Source organism: Ischnura elegans (genome assembly GCF_921293095.1).
Source record: "Ischnura elegans chromosome 13 unlocalized genomic scaffold, ioIscEleg1.1 SUPER_13_unloc_2, whole genome shotgun sequence".
Lineage (NCBI taxonomy): Eukaryota > Metazoa > Arthropoda > Insecta > Odonata > Coenagrionidae > Ischnura > Ischnura elegans.
In genome coordinates, this window is record NW_025791658.1 from 5696514 (window position 1) to 5710797 (window position 14284).

General features: G+C 36.5%; 1 protein-coding gene across 9 annotated transcripts in view; it reads right to left on the reverse strand.

Annotated features, from left to right (window-relative positions):
- The window catches only part of LOC124172740 (zinc finger protein 268-like), a 405740-nt gene that overhangs the window by 198039 nt on the left and 193417 nt on the right, over positions 1 to 14284 (reverse strand). Inside the window, exon 1 of one of the 9 annotated variants that reach the window (XM_046552224.1) lies at positions 1002 to 1305. The exons of 1 other annotated variant lie outside the window; for it this stretch is intronic. In XM_046552224.1, the coding sequence (XP_046408180.1) occupies positions 1002 to 1211 (210 nt within the window). In that variant the 5' untranslated portion in view covers positions 1212 to 1305. Of the gene's footprint in view, positions 1 to 1001; positions 1316 to 14284 lie in introns of those variants that run through there. 7 more of the 9 variants (XM_046552216.1, XM_046552223.1, XM_046552212.1 and 4 more) reach the window with 7 other exon arrangements.

Sequence of the window (14284 nt, forward strand, 5' to 3'; positions counted from 1 at the left end):
AATGTGTAAATTTTATACAAATTTGGCTTTACACAATTGTATAAAAATGTATACAATTGTATACAAGATGTCCTGTATAAAACTGTATACAATTGTATACAAAATGTGTAAATTTTATACAAATTTGGCTTTACACAATTGTATAAAAATGTATACAATTGTATACAGGATTTCCTGTATAAAACTGTATACAATTGTATACAAAATGTGTACATTGTATACAAATTTGGCTTTACACAATTGTATAAAAATGTATACAATTGTATAAAATGTATACAATTGTGTAAAATGTATACAATTGTGTAAAATGTATACAATTGTATACATTTTATACAATTGTACACATTTTTATACAATTGTGTAAAGCCAAATTTGTATACAATTAATACATTTTGTATACAATTGTATACAGTTTTATACAGGAAATCCTGTATAAAATTGTATACAATTGTATACAAAATTTTCATTGGGGATATAATAGTGAAGAACCACTTCAAGGAATCGAAAACACCATGTAATACCATAGGGGATAAGTAAGGAAATATGTATTGTAAACTAAGACAAAGTGAAGAGATGGAAAGAAGAGGAGAGAAGCTTTGACGTTGATAGCAGCAGAGAAGTCACGAGTGGAAGCATTCGAAATGTGGTGCCATAAAGAAACTATCATCTAAAAACTAAAATTATCCTCTGTGGTGAAACTTATAACGCTTACAAAGGTTAGTACGTAAATACCTGCAGCAATCTTTCCGAATTACTACAAAATTTCAGAGGTAACGATAACAAAAAGGCGAAAACAGCGCCTTAGATAAGTTAAAATAATAACGGGTCAAAATTAAGCGGTACGTTAAACAAATATTATGGTATGTCACGACACTGTTATATATTCAACAACGAATTATTAAAATATATTTATAGTATGGTTGTTGAGAACATCAATTTCACGTATATGACGGCCATTTCATCCGAAATAATACAAGACTGTCAGGAAGGTTGCTACTCACTTCTATACCGTATAATTCGTTGAGTTTCTTCGCCAAAGAACAGCCGTCCCGGTACACCATGGTCGAAAATATATCCACTACAGGCGCCTTCTTCTCATTGCACAACCGACAATATTCAAGAACTGAAGGAATACGAGGAACTACATTCATAATCCACGATAAATCCGGCTGGACCGTAATCACCAAACTGAATGCCCACCTCAACAACATTTCATATCATTTCGCAACTGTTTATTTTACGTATGAATAAAGTGGCGCCTTTCTCAAATGAGGAAAAGAGGTGGTACTCAACACCAGCAAAGATAATCAATACAAATTTTCAAAAATAAAGGCGATTACAGTTACCCCTACATCTAAAATTTAAATGATAGATTATTTAATAATAAGAAAAATGTCAGTGGTGATAAAATTCAAAAGTTTCGCGCATAATCATTTAATTCAAAATAAAGGAAGTGGCGCTGATTATAGGTGCATAAATTGTATCTTCCTTGAATCAATATTACTTCGTAGTTTAGTTTTTATACCATTTGAAATTTTATGAATGTAAAAAAAGAATCAAGATTTCGAAATTATCTCACCTGCAAATTAATTCACTTTCTTCTTGGTAAAAAAACATACTCCCTCCGTTGTGATGAGCCACAGGGATCCTAAGCTGCTGCAAACGAAGCTGGAGAGTTCACTACTACTCCTAGAAAAGTGGTTCAACCTTAATAAACTTTCTGTAAATGTTAAGAAAACGAATTACATTCAATTTAAAAAAAAGAGGGAAGTGCCTCAGTTAGAGGTATTCTTAAATGGTCAGCCCATAGAGAGGGTAAATAGCACCAAGTTTCTAGGTCTAGCTATTGATGATTCCCTAAATTGGGAGACCCATACCAATGCCCTATGCTCAACCCTGGCTAAAAGTGGATATGTTCTGAGAAATCTGGTAGATATTGTTGATTTAAATGTTCTAAAAATGGTATATTATGGTTATTTTGAATCCCATTTGTCCTATGGAATTATTTTCTGGGGATCGTCGCCTGGATTTCGTAGAGTTTTCGCAACACAAAGAAAAAGTATAAGGTATATAGCAAAGATACCCCCGTGGAAATCTTGCAAACCCTATTTCAGGGAATTAAAACTCCTAACGGTACCATCTATGTATATATACCACTTGTGTATGCATGTCAAAGATAATATAAAAGATCTCACTACCAATGCTCAAGTGCACGGACACTCCACTCGCCATAGTGGAGATGTACATATGTACTGCCACGCCACGGCAATGTACAATAAGAGCCCTTTTCACATGGCTATCAAGGTTTATAATGCTCTGCCGTCAACCATAAAAAAAGCTTCTACAAGGGCAATTTTCAAATCTAATCTTAAACTCTTTCTAGTCAACAAAGGCTATTATAGCACAACTCAGTTTCTAGAGGAATCTGCTTACCACAGAAGTGTCTGATTCTGACTTTGATTGTGTATGTATTTATTTTTGTGTATGACATGTCCTATATTTTACAATGTAAAGTCCTGGGACCAATAAAATTATTATTATTATTATTTGAATAACAATATCATATCCTGTCAGTATCGGTACTGACGCATATAAAAACACGTCTAATGGAAGCTTCATAATAAAAATTAACGTGGAATCTTGTGAAATTACTGCAAAAATTAGCTTAGGGTTGGATCGACTTTGAATAGATCAATTTCCCAGTCAACGGGCATATTAGTATGAGACTTTGGAATTATATCCTATTTAGTATTGTCCTATATACCTGGCATACCTATGCGTTCGAGAGAGTTCGCCCTGAGACTTCTCTGAGATGTCACTATGTCCAACAAAATGGTCTCTGAGATGTCTCATGAGACTTTGTACTATGGTATGCTTTAAATTTAGGCAAAAAAATAATTAAATGCAAGTTATACAGAGTTATATGGCCTACTTTTCTCGATCATTTTTAGCGACAAATTTTTGACGGATGACCTTTTAAAGAGAAGAAACCCATATTAATTGTCCTGATTTTAATATCACAACTGCAGAATTGCACCGAAAAAATATATATGGAAGGCATTGATGGTGTTTAAATACGTATTTTTTTTTAAATCCTGAATGTCTCACGATTACATCTCTGAGACATTCGCGATATTTGAGACTATAATGGGACATCTCTGAGAGGTTTGCTGCTATGTGGGTAGTAATCGCTACATTAAGGGTATAAATATCGAAACGCAGCAATATCGGCATCATCAGCCCTGAGGAAAGTCTCACAATGAAAAGTCGGCCTACACCACGCAGATCCTGCTCCCAGTGGCGCAGTTCGGGGGATAAACCAGGTAAGGAAATTTTTTTAAGTTAAATCCATTTTGAAGGATCTAGGGTTTTCCTGGCGAATAGACTGGAGGTAGAGTTCTCAGGTTTCCATCCGGGTCCAAGGGTTTTTCTGCACCAACATTTCGAAGGCTACGTCTACCATCGTCTTCAGGGTGAATGGATTAGCCAAGATGTGTCCGTCTTATATAACCTTCGCATTGGGTTCAGGTGGGCTCTGATTGGTCGACGGTCGGGCCAATGCGTGTCCTCTCCCCCTTCAGTTTTTTTCAGGGCTGGTTTCCACGCTTTGCTCAGATGGAAGCCGGCGTCTCTGTTAATTTTTCTCTTCTCAAGTCTGATTTACACTGCTTCCTTTACGACACGGTCCCAGTAATTGTTGGCATGGCATATTATTTCTGAAACCCCAGAACTCTTCCTTAAACCCATTTTGATTGATACACTAATATTACTTATAGAATTTTTTTCAGGATTTATTAAACATCCTCAGAAAGCCGTAAAACTCACTATTTATCTTAATAGGGTGGTTTCCTATTATTTTTTTATTGCCTAAATCGAAAGATTTTTACTCCTGGAGTACGTATTTCACGCTTTTAGATTTTTAAATGACGATATCTATTTTTCGCGATTAAATGAAAAGTGAAAATTTTCAAGCGCGCGAAAACGCGACGCTTAAGTAAGATGATGGGAAAAAGTCCGTGCGACGCATTTCTGTTTCCCCCTCCCGCCTTGTGAGGTGACCTTGATCGAGGCTCTGAGCGCTGATAGGACGCAGGATGCTAGCGGGTAGCAGAGTACCCAGCTAGCAGGTAGCGCTTGGCTTAAAAAAGGTTTATTAATACCTTATCAAACGAAGAAAACTTTCTGACTTTAGTCAATTTTAATAAGTAGGTGATTATTAAGACATGTTTCCCTGAGCTCTGAGCCTCGTGCATGCATTGGTAATCTCAGACGATGTAAAACTCCTATCTACTCGTATAGAAACTAGGTCCCTGTGACGTCACGTGGAATGGCATCGCATGGGCGCCAATCTGGCCTTGTTCAAATGAGGATAAAATTTGACCATTGCCATTTGTCTAAACTGGTACAGTGGAACTTGGTTAGTACGTTCCTCCTTAGTACGTTTTCCTCCTTCCCCAACAGCACACATTTGGATATACATTATGTATTTATATTGTATTTTCATGGGTCACATACATATGTATTTTTGTTATGTATCACATGTGTAATACATATGTATTATTGAATGTAAGTCCTTTGTATTCATACATATGTAAAAGTGGTACGTGTTACACGATAAATACATTTGTATTTTTGAAATTTGAATACTTATGTAAATGTGGTCAAAAATACAAATGTAAATATCGTGTAACACTTGCTACTTTTACATATGTATGAATACAGAGGAAATACATATGTAAATGTGGTCAAAAATACACAAAATATACATTATGTATATTTCCTGTAATTTTTGAGAGGTGGATTTTCGTGGCGTCTTGTGAAATGTTCATAAACATTTTTTCCAGAAATAATATGTTCACTGCAAACGCCAGATTTCCTCACTTCAATGATCATTCATCCATTCGAATTTATACCCAGAAAGCTTAAAAATAAATCATATACTGATCGATGTGAGCAAGGGTAATATGGCGACCATATTTATGTTAATTTGTAAATGCACGCGAAATACAGACGTATTACATATGTAAAATTCAGTTTCCATCCGCGAAATATACACATGGAAAATGGTTCACAATACATGAAAAATACAAAAAATAGTTCTTGCACAGAGCAAAAGTAAAAGCGAAGTTTAATTTTTTAAACAATATTTTAAATTAACTGTTTAAACAAAAAAAATAAATTCTCAATTCTGCGCCTCCACTGTCGCAATAAGCTAGGCAAGTGAGTGGGAGTGATCCCTTTCGTTATAATCTCGTTAACAGTTTAGCTCGGCATTTCGTTCGAGACTACGAGAACGTCGAGAACGTGCTGTAGGAGGAACTCCGGCTATTGATGTATAGTTAATTTTATATTTGTTTGCATTATTATACGTATTGGAAGAATTGACATAGTGTTTTAATCCTCGATAACCGGTGCTTGTGGGAGGTGTGCTCAACCTGAAGCTATGTTTTGCTGGAAATGTGCTTCAATGCTTCAATCCCGCACGTTATTGCGATTCCTGCAAGCCAGCTCCAACAGTTTCCTGTCACTGGATAATTAAGGTAAGGTATGATTTATCTTTTATTATATTGTACGCCTACATAGACTACATTAATTATGTTATTTGAGTATATTTGGATACAACTATATTGGCGCAATGTGTTGACCACATTGCGCCAATACAGGTAATTATTTTGTTTATGTTTGGCTATTGTTTTCCTTTTTTGTTGAGTTATGTATCGAGGAGACTGGTCTCCATTGAAGTTATATGGTAAAACGGGTAAAACATAGTGTAATGTCAATCTTGTACGTATAAATTAATAGATTATGCGTCTTATAGTAATTCCGTGCTTCGCGGCTGAAGTTACATTTTTTTCTTCTCTTAATAAAGAGCAGAAAAAATTGTTTAAAGGGATGTTTTCGTTCACGTGTAAGTTGTTTTATCGCTGTTTATTACCACAACCTACTGTATTGTAGTTCTTGCATTCCTAGTTATCCTATGCTTTAGTCATAACATCTTTGACCGTAGACTTATCAGCGTAGCCTTGTCACTAATAGATTCCTCCAGGTTCCGAGCCGTTTTGCCCACTACTTCTAATTATTTAACGAACAAGAAGTATTGGTCGTGTGATATCGGTTCCCTTTAAGCAATATGTACTATTTCTTTCATCTTGAAATGCAGTCAATCAAGGTGCATTTCGTCGTTATTATTAACACAAGATAAATACGTAATTTTCATGCGAAAGTTTGTCATTATATGTAAGAAAGAGGTGCGTATGGACCAAATTGATTAATTATATAATTTTATTTTCATGCTCTTTCGCGCATACCCAGGAGGCGGCGACGATGTAAATAGCTTGGCCTGGACAAGAGGAGAATGGATTACAGAAAAAACGACGAAGCAAAGCCAGAAGACCATGTGGAATTGTTGATACCGAGGTAAGGTTTGAGGGAAATTTTTTTTAAAATCCATAATGGAGAGGTTTCTTAAAGTTAAGCCTGAAATTATCGGTGGTATGAAATTTATTTGTTCGAAAATTTGATATCACAAGTTTATATTTTTTCTGTGTGAATCATCCGCTACTAAATCATGGTACTAATATATTAGTATCATGTACTAAATAAGCATACCAATGGATACACTTTTTCCTAGTTAATTTATATTTAAAAGTAGTCATATGATCTTTTCTCATATTTCTCATTCTTCTTAAGAGAAAGGCTATTAATTTTGTAAACTGAAAGCATATCCCCAAAATATATGATTTCTCAAAGGACAAGGTCAAATCTGCGCTAGCTGGGACCTCGGCATAATTGGTAAATGAAAAAATTTAAAACTTATGTCTGGAATCTAGCAGAGAAGCCAAACTTTCATTTGCATTCAGAATACAGAATTAGTACTAAAATTACAGACTTCACAGAATACTGACTGCCTATATGAATTGAAAAAAAATAAAATTGAAAGGCCTTGAGCTCCTATTCAGATCTTACAAAAAGATATATTTTTGCATGACTAATTTTAAACTTGACTTCTTCTTTTCTCCTTTCAGGAAGTGGCTGATGGTGCAGAGTTGGTTTCCTGAATCCAGGTTTCTTCTTGTGCAATGGGTTACAACGCTTGTTCCGTGCTAATATTTTTTTCTACTTTCCAACTCAAACCATTGTACTTGATTTATCTTTGTGCCATTTTTAAAAACTAAGTTTCACCTACTGTTTGCTGGCCCTTATCGCTTGTTAGCAATATTCATGGCTACACTTGTTCTTTGTGTGTATTATTTTATTTTTCTCTTTGAATAAATGTTTTATTATCTGTATGTTCTGGTTTCCTTATATTTATTCATCCGTTTGATCCATATTGATATTAAGTGGATGTGGGTCAGAAAATCAATATGTATAATTCGTGCATGAGGGCCTGCAGATACATATGTATATTACATGTAAGGATATTCAGATTTCCAATTTGTAATACGCATGTATACATACATCCTGAGGGACTTTTGAGCCACTTTTATGTGAAATATACAGATGTAATACGATTGTATTCCATCGTATACATATGTTTAATTCATGTATGGGTATTCAGATTTCCAATTTGTAATACGCACGTATACATACATCCATAGGGACTTTTGAACCACTTCTACGTGAAATATACCGATGTAATACGATCGTATTCCATCTTATACATATGTATTTGGTCACGTATTTTTTGTGTATTATTGATGTTATACAGATGTAATACAAATGCCGTGTTATCTGGGTTAGTACGGCGATTTCCCTCGGTCCCGGTACCATCCGAACAAAATACAGGTAAAAGAATTTGGTTAGTATGTTTGAAAAAATTGCGCTTTCCTGGTTAGTACGCTCAATTGCTTGCCGTGACGCAACCCGCAATTCGTTCTCTAGTGTCTTCTTAAGGGTCGCAAACGTCTGAATTCATGATTTAATTTATTATTATTAGCCATTAACATTCTTCCATTCATTCCACATCTCTTTCTTCTACCGTAATTTATCCAAATGCATTTCTGAATTCTTGTGACGTGATGAAAAATAAAATGCGGCCTTTTTCGGGAATGTCTGACTATGAAAAACTACAGCCAATAAGAAGCCCCAATTTTCCCCACCCCGAGCTCCTCACCTTCTGTTGCCTTTGGAGCGCTTGGGAGTGCCCACTGCTGCGCACCAAGTTCGTGAGTGGGCAATTGTTGCTATTGCACGAGTTATCATGATGAAGAAATGAGTCTTAACGGTATTAGACAATTCCCACATTATCTAAAGCAGTACTGCTCCATAAACTCGACGTCGCGTCGTGCGTATTTACTTGACTACTGTTGCGGGAGCAGACGATCCTCTGGATCTCCACGCGAAGCTTAGCTTAAAAATACTTGATCTCGGAACGAAAGCAGACGACATTAGACAAATTTTGAAAGTAAATTTTAACTGTCTAATATAAAATTTTCTTGTAATTACGTCGTAATCTAATAATCTTGCGTGTCATCAGTCGATATATCGATCGATTTTACAATCGAAATGGTATCATTCCAGAAGCGAATGTCTACGGCTGTTGCCGTAATTTGAAAGTCAATATAATTTTGCCCAATTTTTATGATGTTTAAAAAACCAGTTGACTTACTCCGGGTTGTTGTTATATTCTCCGAGTACGCTGTGAGAAAGAAAAATGACTCGTCTTCGCTTGTCTGAGCTTCACTCGTCCTCGTTCCGTAAATATATATAGGATAAATCACGGGAGATAGACGCCGTAATCATGAAATCGTCTCCGGGATGTCCATGAAAAATTGCGATTTTTATTCACGTGGTATTGTTTTTCATGGTAGCGCTCATTTCCTTGATTTTAAATGTGAAAAGAGTTCAGGAAGGCGATCCTATGAGAACTACCGATAGTAATTGTAATTATGACGACTTTTTCACTGATTGCAATAACCCCGACTGCTATTATTTACTTTCCTCGTTAGTACGTTTTCCTGGTTAGTACGTTCATTTTTCGTGGTCCCTTCAGAAACGTACTAACCAAGTTCCACTGTATTTCAAAAACCAAATAATTTGTGTATTATGAATACACTAATGGTGGGTAACGAATCGCAATCAATGCCTTTCATTTTCTTTGATGAAGGAAACTACCCTATTAGGTTAGGAGGGGTTTTAGGCGCAACTAATATGTACTGGTGTGTACTGGGGGGTATGGCATACCCGCCAGGATAAGTACACACCAGTACATATTAGTTGCGCCTAAAACCCCTCCTAACCTAATTTCCCAGCTGCGCCCCTGTCTGACCCAGTTGGAAACCTGAAAAGCTTTCATCCATGCTATTAACCGGGAAAAGCTCAGATTCCTCTGTATTATATCATGCTGATCCTCACTCTATACCTTCACTTAACTTTATTTTTTTGCCCTCCCATTCCTTCGCTTACATCTTTCTTGACTCTAAAAATTAAAGCATTTTTTTTAAATTTTCAATATTTTAACCCTTCTAATATAAGACAGTCTCAGGCGCTATTTTGTGGAATTGCTTCATTATAGAATAAAATAAAATAACTTTGTTTTATTCCACACTTTATATATACATTCCATATTTTAAAGTGTGGAATAAAACAAAGTTATTTTATTTTATTCTATAATTTTAACCCTTTAGAACCCAAGTTTCGGGTGAACCGGAGTTGGAGCCCCTTATTCGCCAATTGGCAGATTGACGGCGGTTTCTAGATTTGGATGAATGTTTTTCAAGAGATGTTAAATATTCTAGCGGATATTTCGCTTTACAGTGGAACCTCGTTAAAGCGAGTACGGGCTATAGCGACACTTTCGCTATTACGAGAGATAGCCGATGCACCGTCAATTGACCCTATAATAAGAGTGTTAAAAAAATCGTTTTTACGAGACCCTTTCGGCGTTGGCTCTCGCCATAGCGAGGGTTTCACCGCCGGAAGACGACTCCTTAACCTCTGTAACTGCTAGCGATCTGTTAGAAATGAAGTTAATGGAGTGCTCAGTCTCAAATTTATGTGGTAAACTGTCGTTCGATAAATATATATATTGATGAAACAATGCTTTGCATGATTTTTATTCAGTGCGGCGCTTATAAATTGTTTGAATAGTTAGTCGTTATTTGAGTAAGGAAATTTAGTGATGCAAAAAAACATCGCCTTTCGTCTGGATTTATGCTTACGTTTATCGGATAGATGTTTATCTGTGGCCGCACCACTCCTGTTCCTGTATATCTGTTCGCAACAGGTTTATTGGCTATTATTTGCTTCACCTCCGGTAAAGCGACAATTCGCTATAGCGAGTGTTTATTAGTGCACCGTGGGGTGTCGTTATATCGAGGTTGCACTGTATTGCCCGTTTACGGACATAAGTGTGTGTTAAATCGGTGTATGAATGAAGGTTTGAATGCATCAAGTCCTAAGTGTGAAAGGCAAATAAAATTAACTAAGAGACCAAAGAAGACTGATGGAAATGAATGGATGTGTAAAAATCAAACTCAAAATTATCCGCATGAATGTTCACGATCTGTAAGAAAGGGTTCTTGGTTTTTCAATAGTCATCTAAGTATATGTCAAATAACTCCAACTCTGGTCGTGCCCAAGTTTCTTTGCAGAGAGTTTTATACTCTATTTTGTAGTTATGTTCCTTAAATATACGTAATAAATAGCATACGTTAATGCAATTTTTTTACAAATTTCCCTTACACATGTAGATTTTACAACATGTTGCTCCAGAGTAACACTGGGCCGATATAATAAACTTTTTCAGATCAATCCGATGTAAATGAGTATTTCATATAAACTTCACTCTTTCTCATCTTAATAACTTTCATATCCACAGAAGTTATGACAAAATATACAGCTTTTCTATTAACTGTCCAACTAAGGCAACATTAATTAATGGTATTTTGAATTCACAAGTCTGAACTTCCTCTCCCAGCAATGACTTGAGGATAGCTTCTGAGGACAGAGGACATTTGCACATTCTACGAGAGTGAATTGTGTCCAAGCAAAATGCTCCTCTTTCCTTTAGAGCTATTGATAGTTGAAGGGAAGAAAACCAATTATCAAAATAAGCTTTGAAATTTTAATACTTTGGCTACTCAGTGAGAGCCATTTCAACGTCGCCTGAAAAGTACATCTCCACAGGTTCCCATTCCAGTATATATTTCATATGGCATTATGTTCTGGGGAAATTCAAGTATAGCCAGCAAAGCATTCTCTGCCCAGAAACAAGCTGTTAAAGCCATGTTCCAAGTCCCAATCCGTACCCCAGGAAAACCGCCATTTACCAAAGCCCGTATACTGACTCTGCCCTGTATCTATATCCCATCCTGTGTTTGTATTGTCTAAGAAAATCGCGATAAATTTCCACTAAACTCCGTATTCCATGAACGCTCCACCCGCTCCAAAAATGACATACACACACTAGTCAGCATTCATAGTCCTTATTTGCAAAAGGAGCTCACTACTCGGCCTCAAAACTTTACAATAAACTACCTAGCAGCATCCTAGCTAGTAACTCTCCTGATGCGTTCAAAAGGAGAGTCAAAAGAGTTACTACCCAGTGAGAAATGGGTGGTGGAATCCACGTGGAACCCACGTTGAGTGGTGGATATTTGGTGGTGGTGGATATTGAGTGGTTGGACCCACGTGGAATCAACGTTGATTTCAAGTGGATTTGTGGTGATTATCATAAAATGTTAAACAGAATTTCTAATTTGTGGAACTTAACTCTCTGGTGACATTGCGTCATTTATCATCCTGAAACCACGCTAGTTATGTGAAAATGTATCGCACATTCTATTTTTATATAATTCGTGGAAAGGCAGCCATGAGAGCACATGAAAAATCGTAGACACATATATAGAAGGTTTAGATATAGAGTGGTTGAGGTTTTAATGGTTTTAGGACAGCACCTACTGCTGTTTTAATTTTTCCACCAAATTTCCACGTGGGTTCCACGTTGATTCCACGACCAAAAACACGTGGTATCCACGTTAATTCTCCACGTGGGTTCCACCACCCATTTCTCACTGGGTAATTAATAAATGTTATTATGATATAAAACTTTTTAAATGATTATACTTTTGTTAAATAATTATGGTGTATCTTTGTGTATTGCTTTTAAAATTGAAATTCAAACTTAATAAGTGGTATATCGTTGTATATGTAGCTGAAACATTGTAACTTATGTCTTTGTCCCATCTGTATGCTATTGACGAAACCATGCATGTATATGCCAACGGTGAAATAAATATATTATTATTATTTCAATTTCGTACTGGAGTCCCGACTGGCCAGCTCGCAAGGAAACTTAGAAAATATTACTTGCACGGCTTGCCTTTGATATATTTTTTCCATTGGCTCTACCCCTTGAAAGTATAAATCATTTGCTCGTAAATGGAATTTGATTCCTACTCTTCTGGAGGTGTATGTTGCATGTTGGAAGATATAGTATTCATAAGTGGCCTCAATTTATACAATTGATCATGTTTAGGATGATTATTGGGATTTTAATTGTTGTTATTCGCGAAATGTAAATGCCGCATCAAAGCAGAAAGCGAATGCGACTCATAACATCCACGATAGGAGTTTGTTATAAAGATAAACTTAGTTTCGGTTGCCCAGTACATTCTAATGGGTGACATTTTGAATATTCCCATTGGTAGGATAATACTAATGTGCTACTCTATTTCCTCCAGAGATGAGTTGAGCGCCACACTATTGTTTAGATGATCAACTGTAAAGGGATGACTCTTCATTCTCAAAAATGGTAAAAATCTCTTTGGACCAGTAGTACAAAAAGTAGTCATGTGGCGCATACGGTTCATGTGAAGGCGGTAGTAAACAACTCTACCAAGCAGCATCATCCAATGCAAAATAACATTTTGGGAATGTGTATTCTTTCTTCCCTTTCATCAGCTCAAGTGATGTCGATGGGGCCGTTTCTGTACTCTGATGTGGCAATTGCCATAATTGAGTTCTTCTAGGATGTCAGAGATATTTTCCTCCTTTCCAGACATCTGAAATTCATGTTTGCTATATATAATAGGGTAGTTTCCTTCATCAAAGAAAACGAAAGGCATTGATTGCGATTCGTAACCCACCATTAGTGTGTTCATAATATACAAATTATTTGGTTTTTGAAATACCGGTTTAGACGAATGGCAATGGTCCATTTTTATCCTCATTTGAAAAGGGCCAGATTGGTGCCCATGCGATGCCACTCCACGTGACGTCACAGGGACCTAGTTTCTACACGAGAGAATAGGAGTTATACATCGTCTGAGGTTACCAATGCATGCATGAGGCACAGAGCTCAGGGAAACATGTCTTAATAATCACCTATTAAAACTGGCTTAGGTTGGAAAGTTTTCTTCGTTTGATAAGATATTAATAAACCTTTTTTAAGCCAAGCGCTACCAGCCAGCAAGGTACTCAGCTACCCGCTAGCATCCTGCATCCTATCAGCGCTCAGAGCCTCGATAAAGGTAACCTCACAAGGCGGGAGGGGGAACCAGAAATGCATCGCATGGACTTTTTCCCATAATTCCTACTTACGCGTCGCGTTTTCGCGTGCTAGAAAATTTTCACTTTTCACTTAATCGCAAAAAATAGACATTATCATTTAAAAATCTAAAAGCGTGAAAGATATACTTTCGATTTAGGCAATAAAAAAATATTAGGAAACCACCCTATTACGAATAAGATTATCAAGAGTACGCCAACAGAATCACCACATCACTACTCTGTCCAACTCCGGGAATAGATAGTAATTATTAGTGGTAATTTAATAAAGGTTTAACCAAATCACTGGGCTAGACGAATTTTAGCATTACACTAGAGCATGACAAGACACTAGACCAACAATCACGACTTTTCTTCACCGATTCCAAAATAAAACTGCAAGTAGACATAAATCTTTGCTAGAAAAGGAAAAAACTCTTGCGGAAGGACCCGTCATAAAATGCCTCTTTCTGCGCAACCCTCCTCGGTGAGGATTGAAAACGAAAGGTGGGGACAAAGAGTATAGGTTGTTACCTTTCCCAGAAACTGTTTTATTTCTCACTCTCTCTCTCGCATGCCGACTTAGTCTCTTAACATTACTTCAATATCCGAAGTGTACTTCATAAATGTAGAATGGTTCGGACAAAAGTCTAATCCTTACCTTCTTCACTGGAGTAATGCATTAAACGGTCAAGTCGATCGATCCATTATCCTGGTAACAGTGTTTTAGGTCAATACAAACTATGTGCCATGCTTCAAATGACGATTTTCAAGAATTCTGAAAAAAACTTGATAT